At 41.9% G+C, this 23,182-nt stretch overlaps 1 protein-coding gene across 1 annotated transcript in view; it reads right to left on the reverse strand.

Annotated features, from left to right (window-relative positions):
- Nucleotides 1-489: 489 nt before the first annotated feature.
- The window catches only part of p3h2 (prolyl 3-hydroxylase 2), a 58,597-nt gene continuing 35,904 nt past the window's right edge, over nucleotides 490-23,182 (reverse strand). The window contains exons 2-15 of the mRNA XM_072660761.1: nucleotides 17,196-17,348; nucleotides 14,186-14,375; nucleotides 12,862-12,993; nucleotides 11,816-11,943; nucleotides 8,760-8,849; nucleotides 7,812-7,852; nucleotides 7,405-7,496; nucleotides 6,757-6,884; nucleotides 5,051-5,146; nucleotides 4,806-4,956; nucleotides 4,519-4,636; nucleotides 4,013-4,088; nucleotides 3,791-3,931; nucleotides 490-2,478 (exon numbers count right to left, since the gene is read on the reverse strand). Coding sequence (XP_072516862.1) covers nucleotides 2,389-2,478; nucleotides 3,791-3,931; nucleotides 4,013-4,088; nucleotides 4,519-4,636; nucleotides 4,806-4,956; nucleotides 5,051-5,146; nucleotides 6,757-6,884; nucleotides 7,405-7,496; nucleotides 7,812-7,852; nucleotides 8,760-8,849; nucleotides 11,816-11,943; nucleotides 12,862-12,993; nucleotides 14,186-14,375; nucleotides 17,196-17,348 — 1,626 coding nt within the window. The 3' untranslated portion in view covers nucleotides 490-2,388. The remainder of the gene's footprint in view (nucleotides 2,479-3,790; nucleotides 3,932-4,012; nucleotides 4,089-4,518; nucleotides 4,637-4,805; nucleotides 4,957-5,050; nucleotides 5,147-6,756; nucleotides 6,885-7,404; nucleotides 7,497-7,811; nucleotides 7,853-8,759; nucleotides 8,850-11,815; nucleotides 11,944-12,861; nucleotides 12,994-14,185; nucleotides 14,376-17,195; nucleotides 17,349-23,182) is intronic.

A 23,182-nucleotide genomic window follows, 5' to 3' on the forward strand; every position in this document is an offset into this window, starting at 1 on the left:
TTTAGATTGAAGTGGCGGTTTTCTAGACCTTTAAAAGTTCTTCACACTCACGTATCTCTATCACACACATGATGTTTCTTCTCGAACATCGCTCAAAGAATCATTTCAAGCACTTTTATTTTTCTAAAAGTGTAGCCAATCAGAGTGCAACATTCAACTAGCCGATCAGAAGATGAGATTCGAGTTGCCAATCAAAGCTGAACAACTCAATCAGGTTGCAAATTCAGGAAGTCAATTGCCTAGCAAATCAGAGTGTAAGGGTGGAACTTGATTGGTGCTAGAGATTGACTTTGCTAATGGGAAGCCAAGATTCCACTATCCAATCATATTGCAGATTCAAGTACCCAGTCCAGGCACAGCATTCAATTAGCCAATCACAAAGCAGACAGTTTAATAGTTGAAGCACTAAATAGATTCACAATGATTATAATAAAATTATAAGATCTTTTGTGGATCCTTTGTAAGATTGCAAATGAAAGCCAACATAAATCAGACACATAGTTAAATCTTTAATAAAAACAAAAACACAGTTACAAATCTCATTTGCATTAGGTAAAGCATAAATATTTGTAACATTAAATATCAATGACATAAAGGTGGCCATCCTCCTTATCAAAATCATGAGCTCAGTTAAACAGTAAACCCCTTGAAATGCCGTCTTAAAAGAACAGTGCCAACAGCGCCTCCACAGATTGCCCACAGAGGTCTCTTTTGTAATTATAGGAGAGTGTACATTTGAAAGGAAAGGACTGTTGTATGCCACAGTTAAGCTCAAATTCCTTGAAACAGGAATAAATAACATCTTTTATTAAAAAGGTTCTAACAATAAATGCTGACACATGCTTTGGTGGATTGTTTGTGATCAGAACAGACCATAATGTTGAGTCAGTACTGCTGTAAACAATTAATTATATCTACTTTCACAGGACAACTGAACCGATATCATCCTGAAACAAGAGAAAAACAAAAACACACAAAAACACACAGTTACAGTGCTCTAAATAATGAGGGTGCAAGGTTGAAAAAAAATTAAATTACATATTAAAGCATGTACAGTAAGCTCAAAATCCTGAAAATGCCCATAGTCAGCTTCTGATTTTGATAATTTCTGTATATTAATCTGTATAATATGTCATATATATTTATATATATATATATAATAAAATAATACTCAAATCTCCAAATTCTGTGATGTGATTTAAACTGCACAGTCAATTGTGAACGGCTACGATGCTCTACAGGCGAACAGATGCTTGTGTTTGCTTCCAAAAGATACAAGCACAGTTTCAACTCATCATACTGACCACACTGCACATTAGGGTTGGGTACCATTCACATTCAAACCAATACCTGTACCGCTACCTGTACCTGTACCTGTAATTCGGCACCAAAACATAACTTCGGTTACGTCTCCAAACGTCTGAATCTCAACATTTCTTATTCATTTTTTACATTTTATATACCATGTGAACTATAACTGCTCTCTATCCCCTGCTCCCCTCCCAAAACCATCCCTACAACCTTCAATCGGTCACCTGGGCATAGTGTGAGGACGCCCATGTGATATCCTTCCTAAGAGTCATAGCAGCGGATGTGTTGAAGTGCAGTTTTACCTCAGACAGCATTTCCGCTTTCAACATTAGTGTAGCGTGACCGTGTGTGTATGTGGTCTCATCTATAATCGTGTTAGCCAGCAGTAGTGAGCGGGTTTACCTTAAATCAGGTGGAAGCGAAAACTGCCTGGGATCCGTTATGGAGCGTGCTTGTTTTTGTTAGTGCTGTTTTCGATGCTAAAATACGCAGCACTAAATTCCGCTCTGCATTTTCCTGTGGCATAACGGTATTACAGTATTACCACTATTACTACTGTTACAGTAGTATACTATTACTAGTACAGACTGTAGTTACAGTACATAAGACCGTATTAAACATTACACCGGCCAGCACTGGCCCAGTGGTTTATGTGTACTGAGTGAAGAAAATGAGAAATAACAGCAGAATAAAATGGATGCTTTATCGTCAGACTTGGCTTTCAAGATATCAAATATGCCATGCTTTTCAGCGTTTAGGTGTAGTTTGTGTTTGAGCAGGTGTTTGCTCAGGTTAGAAGGGTTCCCATGGCCAAACTGGTTTAATGTAAAGCGGTACACAGTAGTACCGCTGTAATTCGGATTCTACTATTAAAAGTAGTGACTTCAGTCCCCAACCCTACTGCACATCATGTCACTAGAAAGGAGAGGGGGAAAAAAAAACACAAAAAGTGACTGCACAAAATATTCTATATTCTCAGAGCCTAAAACAACATAACAGTACAAAAATAAAAGTGTTCTGATGAAATAAATAGGAACTGTTCTGAACGAAAGGCTTCCTCTCCCACCGGATCTTGGACTACAACTCGTCTTTGGGGTTGATGTGACCTTGATTCTGTTGATGCTGGGTATTGAGGGCTTGAATCACTTCATCAGCTTGCAGTCTCTCCTGCAATTCAGTCCAACAAAGTTACATTAGTCTTGTGAAAATATTTATATTAAATATTTACTTTAATATCTTAATTGTAACGTTTTGGTAGATGTAGTCCAGAGAAGCTGCTTATATTTATTTTTTTTCATTTCTAATTTTCATTTTTCAAAATTGAAGAGACCTGTTCTAGGTGACCTGGATGTTAGAGGACACCAAATAAAGAAGAGAAAGCAACAGTTCTGCATAAGAACAAATAAACTGTACTGTCCAAAAACTTTCAAAAATAAAATCCAAGAGGATGTTTTTACATTTTGCATTAACATGTGATCCATATCTGAAAAATAAAGTTCTCCGATAAACTTTGTACAGTTTAGGATCCGGATCAGACCTGGATGTACTTTGGCTAGATTCAGAGCATTAAATCAATCATCAAAAAAGTAACCATAATGATTTTGACAGATTTCTGTTTGCTTGCATAACTAGAAATGGAAAATGGATTCTGTTTACACTATATGGACACATGCTCATTCACCATTTCTACCGAAATCAAGGATATTAAAAGGTTTTATCTTGCTTTCGTGGGGGTAATTGTCTCTACTGTTCAGGGAAAGCTTCTTACTAGATCCCACCTCCTCCCCTACTCATCCCAAAAGTATTGGATGGAGCACCATCCATCATTCCAGAGAACACAGTTCCACTTCTCCGCAGCTCAATGCTGGGGGTTTTTATTCCCCTCTAAACCACACTTGGCATTAAGCACGGTGTCAATAAGTTCATGTTACTCTGCTCCAGAGGGTCCTATTCTATTGACAATACTTCCCTACAGGGACTAGACAAGCTGAGTATACGCACTGCCCGTCTGTGTCAGCAATGGGTGCAACTCAAAGTAGCAGAATTCACTCATTAGAAGGGGTGTCCACAAACATGTTAAATGCGGTCGTAATGCGTCTCTGACTGTCTGCGAATGTGGTTTGAACAATCTGATCTAAATCTGATTACAGTGCGTCATGGGCATGCTTACCCTGGGCTACTGAAGTGACCTCCAAAGGTGATTACATAACAAAAAACCCCATGTTAAAGCAAAAGCCTCAAAATCCACAATATATCACAGTATCAGATGATATTAGTGTGAGCTGTCTCACAATGCTCTTTTTTGGACTGTTCTGGTCAGTCTTTTAAAGTAACTTCACATGGAATCATACACTGCTAAATGCTAATCAGACTTAAACTGTTCTTTTACAAAAACCTTAAGCAACCATCACATGCTACACAGTGAGGATGCCTATGAATATGGCATTCCCTCTGAATTTAGTTGCTGTAGAAGACTCACCAGTTCCCTGTAAAGAGGATCCAGAGTGAACCAGAGCGCCACAGCACATCTCTGCCCTCTGGTGACGGCGCGCACACCATGCGGGTTCTCACCACCGGAGGAGAAACCCACCATCCTTCCACACCGTGGCTTTACAGATGCCTGCAAGAGGAAGAAGATGGTTAAACAAGGGCACAAATGCTACCTGTGTGCAGGATTGCACAATGATAGTAACTTTCATACCGTGATAGTTTTGGCGTCCATTTCAGTGAATATAAACTCTCCTCCTTCAAAATCTCCATTTAGATACAGCAGTGCACTGAAAGAGACAAAATTAAGTTTTCTATATGCCATAGAAGTTCAATGGAAAGTGAAAAAAGACTACAGGATATAAGTAAACAAAAACAAAGTTAAGACTGTTGTCACTGTATATTTTTATAGTAAATCACAGTGATCGTCTGTATTTCTATGACACTTCTACAGTTCAGTGATCCATATGCCAGAGAATGGCACATGGGAAAACACCACTGGAAATCCGTTTTAGCCTGGGTTAAGACTTGGGTCAGGGATGTTGACCCACAATTGCCTAACCTCAGTACAATGCCATAAACTGTGTCCAGCGAAAACTTTCTAATAGATTCTGGAGTTGTTGAGGATTTGATTGTCCACAGGACAAAACATACAGGATATGGGACATGTTTGCTTACCACAGCATGACAGTATGAGATATATGAAACAGATGATTCTACCTGTAGTCTCTGTAGGTGTAGGCTGGAGGCTCTTTCCAGCACTCGTTGGCTTCTGGGTCCAGTAGACAGTTATCAGCATGGATCGGGTGGCTGAGGTCATTTCTGTGGTCCTGTTGACCTTGGGTGAGGAAAAAAAAGTAGCTTAAAAAAAAATCACACACACACACACACACACACACACACACACACACACACACACACACACACACACACACACACACACACACACACACACACGTATCTGTCTTTTAAGCTGTGGTGGTGGTTTACTACAGTATGTAGTATACCTGAGATAGCGGTTCTGCAAACAAGATGAGTGTATGAGAAATGCAGGGTGGAGTTCAGCATGAAGTAAGATTCCACTATCTTCCTGGCCTTCTCACTGATGTGATAGAAGAGACGGGCACTTTTCAAAGGGACGCGTCCCTCATAACCATACTGCAAATCACAAATGCCGTATCACAGTTAAAAGGTGTGAAACTAACAAAATCCACATTCAAGACTCAGAATTAAGAGACTTTATTTTATTCACCTGCAAGGTTTTGAGCACAGTTGTCCCTTCAAATCTTTCATTTGGTGTGTGAGGAGACATCTTGCCTCTGTAGCCATCCCCAGCAGTGGTCGTGGTCTAGGGTAAACAGGACAGCAGAATTGTTATAGTTAGGCTATATATATCAGGCTACAGATCCTCTCTGTTTAAAGCCAAAATGGTTACGTTAAAGGAAAGGAAATAAAAGTCTTAACTTTCAATGGAAGTCAATGTCATCATATAATTCTGACAACATAAATCGATGACTAATGCGTCAAAAAGTGAAAAAATGGAGATACATGATTTTTGTCTGACTGCAACAGAATTGTTTAAGACAGGGTGTTCTCATTACTCTGCCAAATAAACCTCAATCGGTGGGCTTTTTCTAAGGCTTAACCCCTTTGGTTACTGCTGCTTTGTTTGGCAAGCTTTTGAGTCCAAGACACCAACTGTGGAGCTTTCAAGAAAATTCTTAGTATTTGCTTAGTAATTGTTGGAGTAGAGCATTCAACACTTCAGAAAGAAGTAGATACAAAGAAGACACTTCAAGGGTTACAGACACAGCTTCATAACTTCCCACCTTCAGAGGCAGACATGGCATGGATTTTATTCCAACTTCCTGGACTACATTGCTACTGGTTTGAGCAAGCTAGAGCTATCCAGGCTGTTCCTCTGTGCATTTTATACTTTCTGGTCCTCTATGTTAAGCTACTATTCCCATTACCTCAGCACACAGAACATCAGAATTGCTTTAAATTTTAAATAGAATATTTTGTATTTTTATTAGTATTTTTAAAAATATTTTATTTCAGAGTTTTTACCTGCTTTCTCCCCAATTTAGATCGGCAATTACCAATTACCCGTATTTAACCCCTTTGATCACAGTGACAGCACGCACCTTACTCCGCTGGACCACCCGGGGCCCCTTATCATTATAAGTGACAGCGAGTTGGCTAAATGCATTTGTAAGTTGCGATACTTGTTATTGAGGTGAGTAGCTGTGGTTTTTAGGTGGACCAGATGACAACAGCTCTAGGTAACTAGTATTTTGTTTCCTTCCTGTCACTTGTGGCAAGCATTTTCTAACTGTAGTTGGCCTCCTTTCTTCAACTACAAGCAGTCAGTGCTTCGCCCTCACTAGGCGTATGAGAAAATCATATTTAAAACTATTTAATAGGTAGCAAATGTTTGCTTGTTTAGTAAAAACATTAATATTTGTTACATTTAATAGTAAATACAAATAAGCAATAAGCTGTGATTTAACGTGCGTCAGCTTAATCACTTCCACAGCTCCCCTTTAAGGAAGCCCAGTATTTACAGTCACCATCCAACACTTAGTATATAGTATACAAGTATATTTAATCAATCCTTCAGAGAAACAAAGAGGTTGTGCAACTTTGTTGCAGTTACAGCCCATAATAAGAAGGATTTACACAAGAGTTTGTAAAGACTTGTTTGCATTTAGCCACGAGAGCATTAGTGAGATCAGGGAGTGATTACGGACTGATTCTGAACAAAAAATACGATGAAGCTCCATTAGAGACCACAGCACTGCTCTGCAGCCCAATGATTGAGAGGCTGAGGGTTTTATACCCTTCTAGCTTCTCAGCTAGCTAAAGGTTGGGGGCTTTATAGTCAAGTCAAATTTAATTGTATAGCGCTTTTTACAACTGTCACAAAGCAGCTTTACATAGCCGCAAAATACTTACATGTGCCAGATGCTTCAGCTCAGAACACTCGTCTTCAGAAATGACATCATCAAAGACAACTCTCTGGGTTCCATTAAGAGCCATTGAATTCTTCACCACATGAACACTGTCATACAGTAAAGGCCCTCCTGTCCAGACAAAATATACAATCACAAAAAGTACTGCTGAATTGTACTGCATTGTCAGCCAATAGATCATCATTACACAATTACACACATTAAAGCAACACTATGTAGTTTTTTTAGCCTTTTGTCAGCTTCAAAATCATTGTGATGCTCCACTGACTCGTACAAGTGAGAACAGCGTCACTATCACTGCTACTCTGGACTCAGCACACCTGGTACTGCGCTATATAACTTTATGTGTTTGTATATTTGCATGTAACAGTGTAAGGCTCTTTCTGACTGCCAGACGGCGTTCTGCTCTCTCTGACTGCCTGGCGTCGTACCGCTCTCTCTGGCGGCCAGGCGGCGTACCGCTCTCTCTGGCGGCCAGGCGGCGTACCGCTCTCTCTGGCGGCCAGGCGGCGTACCGCTCTCTCTTTCGGATGCAAGTCAGCTCTCCAGTGGTTCACTCTTTCATGCTGCAAAGCACAGCTACAGACAGCTACATCTACATCACCAATGCAATACTAGAGCACCCACTCACCTTCCCTAAGCTCCTGAACCAGAGTTAATGAGGTGTTCTTTTTTTCTGAGATGGGCACGTACTCCATCCAGCCGTCTGTTCCAGAGGGGATTCTGAAAGCAACAAGCAAGACACAAAGGCATGGGTATTCCTACTGACATTTACTTCCTGCTGTAGACAGCTTGTTTTAATTCTATTAATTCTTTACTCATGAATAATCATCCAGCATTCACTACGGCTAGTAAAAATAATGTTACTATTATATCTCTATAATTGTAATGATTATTTTTATTATTTCCATTATTTAATCACACGATCAGCCTGTTGATGATCTCCTTTGAAACAATACATGTATGTAGATGATAATTTTACATGCACAGTTTTATGTTCACAATCTTCTCTATGATGAATGAAGCAGAGGTCTATACCGGTTTGCATCGTCTCGTCCTCCAAGGCTGTTCCAGTAGTTCTAACACAGAAACAAAAGAAAATTAAGATTAAGAACATACACTCCATATCTGCGGCCTGCATACGCCATTATCCATTTACAGGCTTTACAGGGCAGACTTGCCACTAGCATTGTGTTGTTGCAGCAGCCGAAAGGTCAATAATTCTCCTCACAAGGGGGCGCTGTAGGCAAGGTTTACGGTTTTGGAGCTCACTGAAGCACCTGCTGCTTCTCTCAGCCCACTCTAATTAAATATACAACATTGACAGGGTCAACCTGTTACTGCTTCACTATGTGCAACTACCTGCTGACAAGTTCAAATCATAGTCAGATTTTCATAAAGCCGTTTATGTTCACATCATACTAATGAGATTTTCAAGGCTAATCATTCTACTTCAGTATGTAGTATGTTAAAGAACAAATACACAGATCAGCCAGAACATTAGCATGTCTAATATTGAGATCCCCTTGTGCTGCAGACAACAAATCTGACCATTCGAGGCATTACCTCTGAAAGTGTCATTACAGGACATGTCCTGGCCTCTATGGATCACATCAGTGAACCTTAGTTGCCCATGACCCTGTTGCCGGTTCACCGACTATCCCTCATTAGACCATTTCTTTTGATATATACTGACCACTGCACACCAGAAGACCTGCCAGATGTTTTGGAGATGTCCTGACCCAGCTCTTGTCAAAGTGGCTCAGATTCTTACGCTTACCCATTTCTCCTGCTTTTAACACCTTCATCACCTTCAAGAACTGACTGTTCACTTATTGCCTAATATATCCAGCCCTTCTACAGATGCCACTGTAGACGAAGGTAATCAATATTTTTCACTTCACCTGTCTGTGGTGCTAATGCAATGGCTGATCAGCGCATTTAGCTATAAAACAGTGCTTTCAGTGCTCAGTGAAATGCACTCACCCCCTCAGTGTACGGCACTCCCATGTTTTCAGTGCCAATGAAGAGCAGCTCCAGCTCTTGCTTGTGCCTCTGTATATACTGCACAGCCTCCTACAGATACAGAGAAGAAAAGAACAGGGTCTTAACGTTACAGTTGTTTTTTCCACCTGACACCTCGTCCCTTTTAATATGGATGAATTTACCAATGTGGTAATAATAATTTTAATGGAAGCTTCATTTTGATGAATACCTATTAAAATGTTTTTACAAAATTGAGAAAGTGCTAGATCTGATATTCTGGATCCTTATAGGCACCGATGCTGACCTAATTAAATGTACCAGACTTTAGCCAGATGTGACCAATCCACAGAAAATACTATTTTCTTTAGTCACAGTCATTATAACACTGTAACAGCACATTCTCCAGTAGCCTACTTTGTCATATATTTATTTTAACTGTTATTATTTTATTATTTTCTCTTCCATAGTAAAGAGGTGGTGGCTTAGGGCTGCTGATGCCTCGAGGAATCCCCAAGAGTGTGCTTCCTTCTGGCTCTCCTTTTCTAGCTAGGCTGTTACAGTGAGGCCTGCTGGAGTCACTGTCTGCCCTCTGACTCATATTGTACCTAGTCACCTTAAAAACAATCAAACACCTGTGTTTTTCTTTCTGCCAAGTAGAACCACCCTCCTGTCTGGGCTGGTGCTGGTGTTGAGTAAATGTTGACTGGGAGTCCTGGCTGCCTGCATTGAGTTGCCTGCATGCGCCATTCTCCCTACGACCGAGCCACACCGGCATGCTCCATTCATTCCCATTAGAAGACTGGTCCCTCCATAGACTTTTACTAAAACCATTACTACCAACAAAGCTAATTATATAGTACTTTATACATTCAAATTAATATGACTTTATTATAGATCTAATCACAATTCCACTGACTTCTAACACTGGTCTCTGGTTTCAGTGGTATCTGTTAGTTAGTCAGCGTTTCATGCATTTGCTGTGTTATTGTGTTATCTGGTGTCGACCAGAGGACGACGGGTTCAAGGATTCTTCTTCTCGCTCTGAGGGAGTATTTCTGCCATTATCGCTTAATCACTTGGGGGTCTTGACCTGGATTTCCGTAAGACTGATTTGTGACAACATCTGCTGTAAAAAGTGCTTGAACTAGCTGCATCCTTACGTCCCCTGCTTTCACACAAGTTTGTCCCTTGTGTTGCCGCATTTGGGCGTGTACAAGGTCCAGCTCCGGACAAGAAAATGTAGTACTACACTGTACATGTATTAGTAAATATGTGTATTTAATCACTAAATTTAAGATGAAATTTTTTTAATTAAATCATTACAATAACTAATCTAATTCTTCCCTGTTCAGCAGCACAGTTCATAATAGAAACGAAAATGCCACAAACACTACTGAAAGTTTAGGGAGCAGAAGCTGGGGACCTTGGACCGCAGTGTCTACAATTTGTCCGAAGGATTTGTTGGAGCCAATCCACACCCTTAGGTTTCGAACCCCACTTCACTTCAGTTGCTGCAGTGTCGCTTGCTGCTTGACGTTAAATCGCGACTGCAAATCCCAAGCAATTCCACACAGTGAAAATAAAAAAAAATTGGCCTCAGGACAGAACACGTTGGACTGGTGCATCCCTATCCCCATCTACTACGTCAGAAAAGCCTGGTGCCCTTTTCTCATGCCAACCCCCCCCCCCCCTTTTCACTACTGGAACTTTCCAAGAAGAGCTAGGCCGCACGCTTCTTTAAGAGATGCCGAGGCTAAATTAGGGGTCAATTTGAACCCTCTTTTGGCGGTGAGGGGGTAAAAGACTGCTATTGTGAATGTTATGAAACTGGAGCAGCCAGTAGTGGCTGTGGCTTTGGGGAAATTTTCCCCTCTCGCGACAGTAATGTAAACAACTGTAAAACCGGGATTCTATGATATTTCAACAGGAGCTACCCTGTGTTTCCTTCTCTACTTCTCAACTGCAGAGCTCATTGGCAGGCCTCCCTCCCTCCCCCTGTCAGAACAGAGGTGCTGTAAAGCAGGCAGTTAGCCTCTGAGAGCTTGAGAAATGGAAAGAATCGCTGAGCATGAATGAAAAATGCAAGTGGGCCACTGCAGAATGAGCTAAGCGCTGCTTGGGTTTTTCGCTAGAGGCTCAGCCAAGCCACTTGCTCTGTAATGAACATGGGGGAAAGTGGCGTGCCCTTACAGTGCATAATAGGCTTTCTGTTTCCAGGGATTTGGTGAATATATGAACTGTGCTTTCTTACGGTCTGATTTTGATTGTGAGGGTTTTTTTTCCCAGGTCAGCAGATTAGACTATGCTGAATGAGTGGTCAGCAAGTAAAGAGGAAATGTAGGATAATAATAATAATAATAATAATAATAATAATAACGATGATGATGATACAGCTAAATGTGGGTGTGGTTTAATGCTTCAGTCTGGACTCAGTGGTACATGAGAAGTCTAGTATTCAAAAGCCGATCTGCACCAAGAGCCCTTCGATGTTCAAGTACAGCTCGGCTTGACCCGCGATCCCTTAAAATTCACGGAACACAAGCGTCCAGGCTTTTTTTTCTCTGTTCTGGCACTGAAGTGGTGGAACGAACTTCCCCTGGGTGTCCGAACAGCAGAGTCGCTTGCTGTCTTCAAACGCAGACTAGCGAAGGTTATTTTTGAGTAAATACTGAAGCACTTTTGTGAGTCACTCTGGATAAGAGCGTCTGCTAAATTGCCAAAAATAGTAGTTGAGCTGGTCAATGGAAATAAGCTTATGTGAATGATGAACTGGAAAGATTTCCTTTTTTTTCTAAAACCAATGAGATGTGCTCAATGAACATGTCTCCATCGTATGCTACACTGCTGGGTATTGGTACTCTTCATTCTGAAACCAATACAGATCAGGTTCCATATGATGTTTGACATGCAACATTTTAAATCTCCATGTATTAATGTGTTCTGTTCGTATCTCACTTCTATGCTCTCATTGTCATGACTTAGCTATATTTATTCAGCTTTTCCAGCATTCCTTTACTGCGCAGCTGCATCCTGTGAGACAGAATAAAGTTTCTCACCAGGCGAGGCTGACCATCCTGTCCTGCCATCTCTCTGAAATGCTCCACATTTTCAGTCATGAACTCTGCTCCTTCATGAAACAGCAGGTAGGTCAGAGCGCAGGCTAGAGCCTCCTCAATTTTATTCACTGAAAGAGAGGGAGAGCAGAAAGAGAAAGACAAAGAGAGGGCGAGAAAGCGAGAGAATAAGAGATTAAGACAGACAGAGGGATAGAGAATAAAAGAGAGAGAGGGAATGAATAAGACAGTGGGTAAGGTCAGCATTGATTTAGCATGCACATGTTGTTCACTTTAACAGGCAGTGTGTGTATCCACTCAGTGTCTGCAAGGTCACTTTTCCCACAGGGCGGTAAGCCAGCTCTCCTTAAGGGTATGTGGGGGTCTCTGGAAGCATATCACACACATGTTATACTGAAACACTCACATTCCAGCCCAGTGACCATAGCAGAGCAGACGGAGCTGAGATAGTGGAAATAACAGGCAGCTCCAAGACACTCGACAGGCTCCAACACACACACACTTTGTTGGCTCAGCAATCTGAGTGACTTACCAGTTCAACAGCTCATTTCCGAGCCCCCTGCTTTTAGGAAGTGGAGGACAAAACTGACGTCTACACTGACAGGTTGTGAAGTGAATACTAAGCTTAACGTTTCAGGGATTAATAAGTGAACAAAGCTTGAACCCTTTGGGGGTTAGTAAGAAAATAACAATAATAATAAACTAATAACAACCCTAAAAATGATGAATGAGTCAGGAATTTTAGGGTTAATAAGTAAATAATAAGGCATGTAGTTTCTGGAGTTATTAAGTGAACACTATGCATGGAGTTTCAGCAGTTAATAACTGAATAATAAGCCTGGTGTTTCCAGAATTAATAAATAAATGAAAAGCCTGCAGTTTCTGGGGCTATTCACACAATAATAAGCTTAGTTTTATGGATTCATGAGTAAATAATAAGCCTCAAATTTAAGAGGTTAATAAATGAATAATTAACCTGAAGTTTCAGGAGTTTATAAGTGAACAATAAGTCTGGAGTTGTGGTTTACCTTGGAAATAGGCAAACTGCAGGTAGTCATAGTGAAGGGGCAGATAGTTCTCCATTGGCGAGAGACGTCCGGGACGTGTGGCTAAATCCCTCACACACTCGTGCTTGCAGTGTAGGACCTGTGTGTAGTGATCTGGAAGAGACGAATCAACAGCTATTAGGACTGAGTCAACTTCACAGAGTACTTTCAGAGCTTAAGGGGTTTCCAAACGATGCATTTCTGGCACTGAGAGAAGGGCATGACTGACATTGCCCAATATTTAATGGCTTCTAATCATTCAATTCAAGTTGGTGCAAGGCAAACAAATTCAAGTAATGTGCCATCTGTCTCAATGTGGTAGATCTGAACGTTCGGGGCACTCCTTGTTAGTTAGAAAGCAGAAGTTATCACGCTAGGCTACTGGAAATGAAAGTGTGTGTGTGTTTGCCATTTCTCCTAATTAGGCCCCTAAAAAGTCTCCATCAGCTCAGCTTGTTTGGTGTTTATCTGGGACCCGATGGCTCATTAAGTCTGTTTATACAGTAATTACTGACGTATACTCAACTTCGCAGCTGCAGCACTATTGCAGACCGCTGGAGTTTGGTGGAGGAAGGGTTGGAAGGGGGCTCAATCAAAGCTCTGTAAGATCATCTCCAAGATGTTAAACACAGATGCTAATGACCAGCTGAGCTGGCAGCCTTGTTTCATGTGGCTAGACGTCACCCTGCAAGGCTCGGCCCGGGTTTAATTAAAGAGTTAAGGAGTGGCAAGACCACTGAGTGCCATATACCACATGGCGGCCTTTGATAAAAATAGGACGAGAGATGGAGAGATTCATATTACACACATGAAAGGAAAGATAAATGAACAATGACCACAACATAAAAAGGGTGACCTCGAAAAGGATGGACCTGGTGGTAGGAAACAGGACGTCTATTGTTTGGAAAGTGTAAAGAGGAAGGGCTCGTTTTCCTTCCTCTTTATCTAAGGTCTGTGATTAAATCTTGAATTTAGAGTTATGAGGGGACAAGAATACAGTACATCATTTCCTTTAACCTTCTCACAAGTAAGGTTCTGGTTACCTGTAACATCTGCCCAGAGTGAGTTTCTGTAGCACAAGATGGAATGAAAAGCGCCTGTATTTTAGGGATGTGCTGTATGTTGTACGAAGACTATTCAGTGGACAGACCTGATCCCATCTCATCCCATGGATAGGATCAAACTTGCAAAAGAGTTAAACCTGATCTCTCTAAACCAGACAACACTCTTTGATAATATGCTGGCCACAACCCCTTTAAAAAAAACAAGCTCCATGTTGTATGTAGTAGACCGTAAGTGCTGGTACCTGAAACGAGCTCGTAGAGACTGTAGCGGTACAGCACATGGTCCTGCTCCTCGAAGCGTTGGGGTCCCTCACACAGGGCTCGACACTCCACATCTGCTTTGTAGTATTCAGTCAGAGCCTCTTCAAACAGAGCCACGGCCTCCTCATAGTCCCCTTTATCATACAGCTTCACCCCAGCTGCGAAGGCTCTCTGCACACACACAGGGAACAATTACTGTCAAGAATGGTGGAACAGCTTTGCAACTTAGCAGCCAAACACTGACCACAGCCTTTCTTCCAAACAGCAGGTCAGCCAGAAAGTTTGCATTCCAAAGCCATTGTGTCCTTACTGTCTAAATTCAGGGGTTAGTGGTTTCTCTGTATAATATACAGCATCAGGCCTCCAGACTTATGGGAGGGGTATAAAGGCCCCATCATTAAGCTATGGAGCTTCTGGAATGATGGTGCCAATATCAATACTTTTGGAAGAAGTTGGAGAGTTGGGGATAAGGTGGGGTGGCTATCCTGCAACATTCTAGCCTCACGAATGCTCCAGAATCTAGTAGAAATCCTTCTTCCCTGGACAGTAGAGACAGTATCTCCAACAAAAGCAGGGTCAACTCTTAATACCTTTGTAATTTAGATGAAATAATGAATGAACAGGTGTGTATGCATGCTAGCCATTAGTATATCACTACCCGACCCTACCATAGAGTTTCACATATTTTGTCCAAACTTGACTGCCACCTGCCACTGGTCAACATGTATTGTACTGCACTGTTATTAATGAAAGAAGTCAATAAACAAACCCTAAACTTGTCTCATTGAAATTAGTACTGCACAGTACAGTATTAAGCACTCTCACAATACTGCTCTTCATAATGCTCTGACCTCAAGGGCTCACAAATGTGTTTTTAATGTATCACATGTTGCAATGTAATGGCAATGTAATTACAATGTGGTATTCTCTCCATAGAATTCATCATGCGAGACCAACTGCAAACATAAGCCTTTTTATTAAACTCAACATGATGGAGAATCACTTCCTCACAGCAGTGCATGAGATCATCTGAGAGCATGCAGAGCTTTCTGCTTTCACTTATATACAGCGTCACTGCATTACTGATGGAAAGTCAGACGTTGAGGAAGCCGCAGTGCTCCGCGATGGAACAAATGCACTGGACGACCTTTATAAGGACAACAGTTATGCATTTAGGAGGCTATGAGCTATATTTATCTTGCATTTTATTATTTCCCCTCAAGTCCACTTAACCGGGGTCTATGGGTTTATATGCTAAGAAGTACACAAGCAGTTTTGTAACTACTAAAGTTTGACTTCTGTTCTCCCAAGCTGCAATACTTTATATAACCTCGACAGTGTAACCTGAATAACTGTATATGCACTATATGGACACAAATATTGGGACATTTGCCCATTCACTGTTTCTTCCAAAATCAAGGGCATTAAAAAAAGTTTTTTTGGGGGGTTAATGTCACTACTGTCCAGGGAAGGCTTTCTATTAAATTTGGAAGAACTACAGTGGGAATTTGATTGCATTCAGCAACAAAGGAGAGTTAGTGAGGTCAGGGTGTTTAATAATCACCACCCCAGCTCATACACAACTTCCCAGACCATCCCAAAAGTATTGGATGGAGCACCAGCATTCCAAAGAACACAGCTCCATAGCTCAATGTTGAAGGGGCTTTATACCCCTCTAGCCCATGCTAGATTCATGTCTTATTCAAGTCCTATTCAATAGGCAATACTTCTTCACAGGGACTAGGGACTGTGTATGTGTGTATGTGGACATCTGTGTTGGCAACGAGTACAAGGGGTGACCACAAACATTTGGACATGCCCACACATCACTAAGCCCCACCTCTGCATGTGTGTTATTGACCCCTCACATGTGCGAGACAGGGCTGGGAGACCCGCAGGCATAGAGGATGGATGGTACTCTTTAAAGAAGGTTAATCACACATTTTCCCATAAACAGGAAAGCTCCAGCTCTTTACTGCTGGTAAAGTCTGGGTTAAGGTGTAGAGAAGGCTTTCCACCAGAGGCCTAAAATACCATCTCAATTGCTTTAAGCCTATTTATAGAACCTGTGGCTCCCTATTAAAATGGGTATAAATGCAATACTGTCATTATTCTATGTAGTTATGGAACATCTGGAACAGGAGTGTATACAATCAGTAGACTAAATAGGAAAGGAAAATATAGCACAGCTGGCATGAGTGTGCATGTTATGGGAGTGTCTGCCATTTGTAGCCCTCAGACTAAAATGGTGCAACTGTTATGTCTGATGCCAGGATGTCCCACCCTCTCCCTTCCAAAGACACTTTACAGCCATTGCACAACGGAATTCAACCTTTCTGCATTTAACTCATCCGTACACACACTCACACTAGTGATTAGGGCTGTAAGAGCCCACACCCAGAACAGTCGCTAGCCACTTTGGCACCCAAGGAGCAATTGGAAGTTAGATGCCTTGCTCAAGGGCACCTTAGCCATGGATGCCAGTCGTGGGGATCAAACTAGTGACCTTCATGTCCCAAGCCCGCTTCTCTAACCTGACTGAGAGGGGGGTATGCAGCAAGAAGTTTAATGTCAGGGGCGTTATGAGAATGTAAAGTCTGGAACAGATTCGGGAAGCACTGACCTGCAGCTCTGTTCATTATTATGGACACATCCAAGATCCCAGCTTCTCATTTTCCCACTAATTATTTTTTATTTAATTAAAAACTTTTGACCTTAAACACCAACCATTTCCATCCTTGTTAGAGCAGAGCTGCAACCGATTCTGTGGGTCAAAAACACTCTGAATCTGACGTAGACTTTTTGCTAGGACTTTTCTCAAGAACAAATGTAAGAACATTCTTAGGATGATGTTGGTAATCGAGACCCAATGGTTTTAAATGTAATTCCAAACTTCTGAACAGCAGCGAACCTCCCACCATGGCTGTGCAGACCCTAGTCCTTAACCTTAACTGCACTTCATAGGAAGCACTGAGGATAGCATTCACATGCCTGATGCGGACGGGCCTCTCGGTCGATGAAGTGTTTCTCTTCCACACCCTCCAGAGCCTTGTACTGCTCCAAGTCCTGGCTCATCTCCACATGCTCGGGGTTTGCCTGGAAGTATGTGTGAGCAGCAGCCGCGGCTTTGTCCAGCTGATTCAGCTGTGAAAGAGAGAGAAAAAGAGAGAGAGAGAGAGAAGGGTAAGTGAAGAGGACTGCAATGGATTCAAGTTACAGTATGGTGAGAAGAGTCTGCTTTTGTGCTTTGCCAAGGAGACTTTTCCCTAAATGCAGTCGAATTCCGCAAAACAATGCCAGTGCGAGTCTCAGGACAGCATAGAGATGAAGCTCATGATCATCTGCTTGATCTGTACAATGAAACACGAGTGGAGCTCTCACGAGATCCAGCTCTAAACACAGAGAGAGCGCAAGGGGTAGATAAAGCTGTTAGATTAGCAACTATTCGGACAAGGCTGCTGGCAGGAAGAAAGCCCAGTGGACACGTGACTCCTGACCTACAGCTGGGGCTGCGCACACAGCACTCATTTCAATGAATTACGGGGTGGAATCCTCTCTGCACTGTGTAGATTACTTACAGTGTGTACCTCCGTATAGAAGAGTGAAGATGTTAGGATACCACAGAAACCCCTTAAAATTCAGGTTTATTGTTAAGGTGCTATTCTTATTAAGTATTATTTATCAGTGTCTACAGATTATTTGGTAGCTAAATGGAGTATGTAATGTAGTTTTGAGGTTGAGGAATGGATCGGAGGATGATGATGATGAGCATTTCTGTTGGTTCAAAAGGACCTACTACATTCAAATGATGTAGAAATTGAAGCCGGAGTCTAAGAGAGCGCAACTGGATGGATAAGATGACCCACCCGTTCTCCCTATTACTAGCGCTGTGCTAGCAAGTGCAGTTAGTGTTCTCCTTTAAGCGCATTCAACTGTTCAATAATGTTGCATTAGCAGATGTTCAAACAGTTGTGGTGGTGCTTCATGTGATGAAGGAAGCTCATGCAGGTTTTCACACTCCCAGCACTAGTAACATTGTGTAATAGGGGGAGTTCTAACTAGATGGGTAGGAATTAGAATTTATTGTATTGTGAAGGACACTGATAAACTGACCCCCTCAAAAATCTGCAATTCTACATTACTTTTAAATGAAATCTCAGTATTCCTTGGAAATTTTCTCCAAATTTATTGCTGCTCATACCTCCAGCCCTTAAAAAAAGATCGGAAATACGATCCTACAGAAATCAGAGTGAACGCTGAGGCACAAATGTTACTTTTTCCGCATTCGATGAATAAATGAGCACACTCGCTCTGTTTCCTCAGCCTCCCGTTTATGGCCCGTATTCATATGAACTGGAGAAGCACTGGAGAAAAATGTCAAAACAAGTTCACGGCGAAAACCGGGAGGCCGTTAGCTGATATTTTCCAGCCTTGATGAAGCGCAGATCACAGATCTGCTCCAGACCAGACCTCCTCCAAACGTTCTGTAAACTTTCCTCTAACAACAACAGGCTAATTTAACTCCCATTTGATTCTACTAATCCAACCATTTCATTTTCTAAGAGCTCCCAAATCAATTACTGAGGGAAAAACACATAAACCCATACAGAATATGGTTTAGATTTGTGTTAAAGTAAGAGTCAGAGCCCCCACAGATTCTGATTCAGTGCATACACCACAATGCTCACAATGCAGTGGGCACTACCTCAGAAACTCACTGTTAAAGATGTGGCATGGGAAGATTAAGTTTCAACCACGGCCTGATTTCGGCATCTGCCTTTTCTAGACAAGCATCAGGCAAACCACACTAAGGGTGAACAACCTTTTAGAAATCTTGCCCAGCAGGCACGGGACATCAATTTGACGTAATAAAGGCGTTGGACTCCTAATGTTGGACAGACGTTGAATTTTAGTTGGAAACCAATTCTGTCAAATACAACATTGGGGGGTCTGATTGGCCCAGCGGTTTAATGTGCAAACACTATGGTCTGGGGGTCGCAAGTTAAGATCCCTAGCCATGCTGCTTTGACATCAGTGGCCGGAGTCTGAGAGAGCACAATTAGGTTGAGCAGACAGCGCTCAATTAGGGACCCAGCACTTTCCTCTGAGGGTGTCGGCTGCCTGGCAGTTCGAATGGAGTTGGTGGTTGGCTTTGCATGTATTGAAGGAGACGTGTTAAGTACTTACCCTGCTAGTGTTGGGAGCATTGCTAGTGCTAGGGAGAGTTACTAACTAGTGGGTTGAATTTGGGGACTTAACACCACAACTTCATGTCAACAACACATCAACTTCTAACTGTGTTTAACAAACATTGGATTTTGGTCACCACACCTCAACTAAATGTTTTTTATTGTAGGTCAATATATCACTGGCATGTGATGCAATCATTTACAATCACTTAAATCCAACAAAGTACTAACATCAGCTATGTCTAACAAATCTTGGCATTAGACAATGTTCTGACACTGAATTTTGGTCACCCAACAATACACCCTACATTCAGCCAGATTACAATGTCTACTGATGTTTGTGGCCAGTTGGGTGGACAGATATCCTAAAGGATGTTGAAATAACACCCCACTTCTTTCAATCCATTGACAGTCAGCAAAAGCACAACGATCATAATCTATAATCCCCATAGCTCTGCATCATACTTTCTGTAGTAACAACATTTCATATTAGTTACAGGCAGTTGTAAATGTGTTTATGAAGTCATTTTGGAGTATTTACATTGGTCCATTTATCATAAAATGTTCTTGCAGGGTGGCTTCTGTGTTTAAATGATGATGAAAAACTTGTGATTTGTTTTGGACAGCGCTGATATGAAATGTGGTCTGAAAGGTTTGTTTTTACAGATTGTATTAAACTCCCTACTCCCAACTCCTTTTCTGAGGGAGGGCCCACTGAGGGACTGACCCCCAGATCACTCTGCCCCCCCCTCCCCACTTCCAAGGTTAGGCTTTCTCGTCTGCTGGGGTAAAAAAGTGAAGAATGAAAGGATTTGGGGGGCCATGCTTGGCTTTCTCTGAAAGGCCAAAGAGGGGTTGACTGCATTTTTGTGTGTCCTTTGTCAGCCCAGCATAAATTACATAGGTGTTTGTGTGGCTCATTGCAGTGTTGTACTGTGGTCTTTTCCTATATAGTAAACTTGGTTTATGAGCCAGAGTCCAACCCAGAAAAGACTGAAGTATGGTAGTGCATTACTATGGTATTCAATTGCTTACCTGACGCTAAATAATCTGTCAAAACTGGTGTGGTGTGCAAAGTCTGCTTCTTGAGTTATGCACTGAAGCCTATTCCCCCATCATGCAAACTTACCCATCACGCACTTGTAATCTAACTGCAGTTCCTCAGAAGTTTATAGAACCATCTAAGAGAACGTAACTATTACCAGCTTCTTACTTGAGATAACTTGAGACACACCACGCAACAGGAGCCAGAAACGTCCTTTCAGGTAAATATTATGCTCCACTGAATAGTTCGGAAAGAGCACCTGCAGTCTTGCTGCTCAGTATTCAGCCTGCCCAGTCACGGCTGCCCAGTGCCAGAACACACAAACCATTAACCTTCTCGCTGTAAAAGGGAAAAAAATCCACCTTGATGTGGGGGCTTAAATGAGGCCAAGTGAAAGTCTTATTGCCATGTTTTTCTCAGCCGACACCTGACGAGAACTGTAAACAGAATGGTAATAAGGCCAGAGATGCAGCCAAGCTAGTGAAGCGTGACAAACACACACACAGCTTGTCTAGCCCCTTTAGAGACGTATTCCCAATCGAATAGGATTCTCTGGAGCAGATCTGCATCAGCCTACTGGCACCATGCCTAATGCCAGATGTGGGCTAGAGGGGTTTAAAGCCCCTATAGTATTGAGCAGTGTGGAGCAGTAGAACGGTGTTCTCTGAAATGAAGGATGCTGCTCCGTCCAATACATTTGGGAAGAGTTGGGGATGAGATGGGGGCTCGTCTGTGCTCAGCTCATCTGTGACTGCAGATGAATCCGCACAGCAATGCTCCAAAATCCAAAATCCCACAATACAAAATTCTAGTAGAAAGCTTTCCCTTTTTTAATACTCTTAATTTAGGAAAAAATGATGAATGAGCAGGTGTCTCTTTTGTCCATACATACATAGACATATGCATCCTTATTCTTGGATAGGGTCAAAAGTACATGATGAATGGACCAATAGAAATGCTCCAAAATTACCCTGAATAAAATCTTTTAACACTGACTTCAATTGAAAGTTCATAAGATTTTTCCCTTAGACATTTTGGAGATACAAGGTTTTCGCGTGACATGACCATGTATGTACAAGCTCCAAAAACCTGAAAATATAAGAGCATATTATCATATGGTATATTTTTCAACCAAATTTTCTCTTTATTTAGACCCGTCGCTGAGGAATCCTGAAATTATGAATTACATCCCTGTAATTAATTATGTAATTCCTTTCCAATAATAATCAAACAAAAACTTCAAATGGGCTTATTTTCATCATTCATTCTTTTAAGATGTTTTGCTTGCTTGCTGATTTATTTATGTACGCTCAGCATCATACTCTTCAGCACCAAACAGAAATTCAGCTGTAGGAACGTCCAATGTACTGATTCACTCCGCTCTCAATATTTATCCTTGGCAACACATGAAACCAACCCCCGTCTTGTTTCTGAAGCCACTTCACTACTTGAAAAAAGAAGCTTGACCTGGACTCCCTCATGGTTTGGTTGGGAGCCCACTAATTTTCTCCACCATTAATCCAGTTTTTCGCCTTGTTCAAACAAGGAAGGCGAAGTGCCGTGAAGGCACGTATGACACGGCCTCATGTGGGCTTCAGAAGACACCGGCCGCTTGTGGGAAGCCTACCTATGATGTCATGTGTCTGCTTTTGGGTTCCCTGCACCTCCCTCCTTGTCGGCAGTCTGACACACTGGCTCCTTTCTGCCTCTCCCCACCGTTCACCACCTCAGACACACGCTGGTCTAGTAAGGTAATGTCTCTGGAATGCCTTTAAGGCTAATGGTGCACACAGCCTCTTTCATTAGGGTCAGCACGTGGAGACATGAGACGGCTGGAAAAAAGCTCAGAGCTAAAAGAGGCCTGGAATAATCCTCCTACTGTACACCGCTGCACTTGAAGCCACTGCTGAATGGTAGGCTGTGTAGCCTACGTGTGGTCCACGTTTGATGGGGCTGTTCTGTTGGTTCTTGTTTGAATTAAGTGAGCTGACTTCAGTTCATTTTGGTGTAGACGGTGGCAGGGTTTGGGGAACGGAAATTCATGTGGTGTCCATAAATGATCTACGAGTCGAGCTATGCACCTCCAGACGTTTGACTCGAGATCTGGACAAGACCAGACAAAGGGCGTTTTCACACCTGAAAGTCCAGACCAAGGTCTGAATCAATGGTCCTATTTTTTTTACTGTATCCATTCTTATATTAATTATAATGTTTATCAAATTTAACCTTAATTTCCCCCAATTTGGTACTGCCAATTAACCCACTGTTCCAAGCTCCCCTAGCACTAGAAATGACACTAGGAGAGTGAGGACTAGCATATGCCTTCTCTGATATATGCAAAGCAAGCCATTGCCTTTTTTTTTTTTAAACTGATGGAGCAACACAAACCTTAGGCACTGAACTCGAGACTAGTTCCAATTTACCAAATAAACAAACTTGTCGTGCAACAATTACATCATCACCAAAAGAAAAAAATATTATATCTGTCTTTACTGTTTAATGGTTGACGATAGCCTGCCATAACGTCCTGTAATTGGCTGGAAAGTCTGAACTCTGCAAACAAACCAAACCATGGTTCAGTTGATCCGGACCAAGACCACCTCTTTTAGTTGGACAAAATTGTGGTCCTTTGGTTCAGACCATGGTCGAGGCACCCTTTACACCTAATATTTTGGTTCTGAAGACCCAGGCCAAACAAGGTAGGTGTGAAAGCACCCATAGTCAAAGAACTGTGTTGGGGAAAT

The sequence above is a fragment of the Salminus brasiliensis genome, chromosome 17 (genome assembly GCF_030463535.1).
Source record: "Salminus brasiliensis chromosome 17, fSalBra1.hap2, whole genome shotgun sequence".
In the NCBI taxonomy this organism is placed as follows: Eukaryota; Metazoa; Chordata; class Actinopteri; order Characiformes; family Bryconidae; genus Salminus; species Salminus brasiliensis.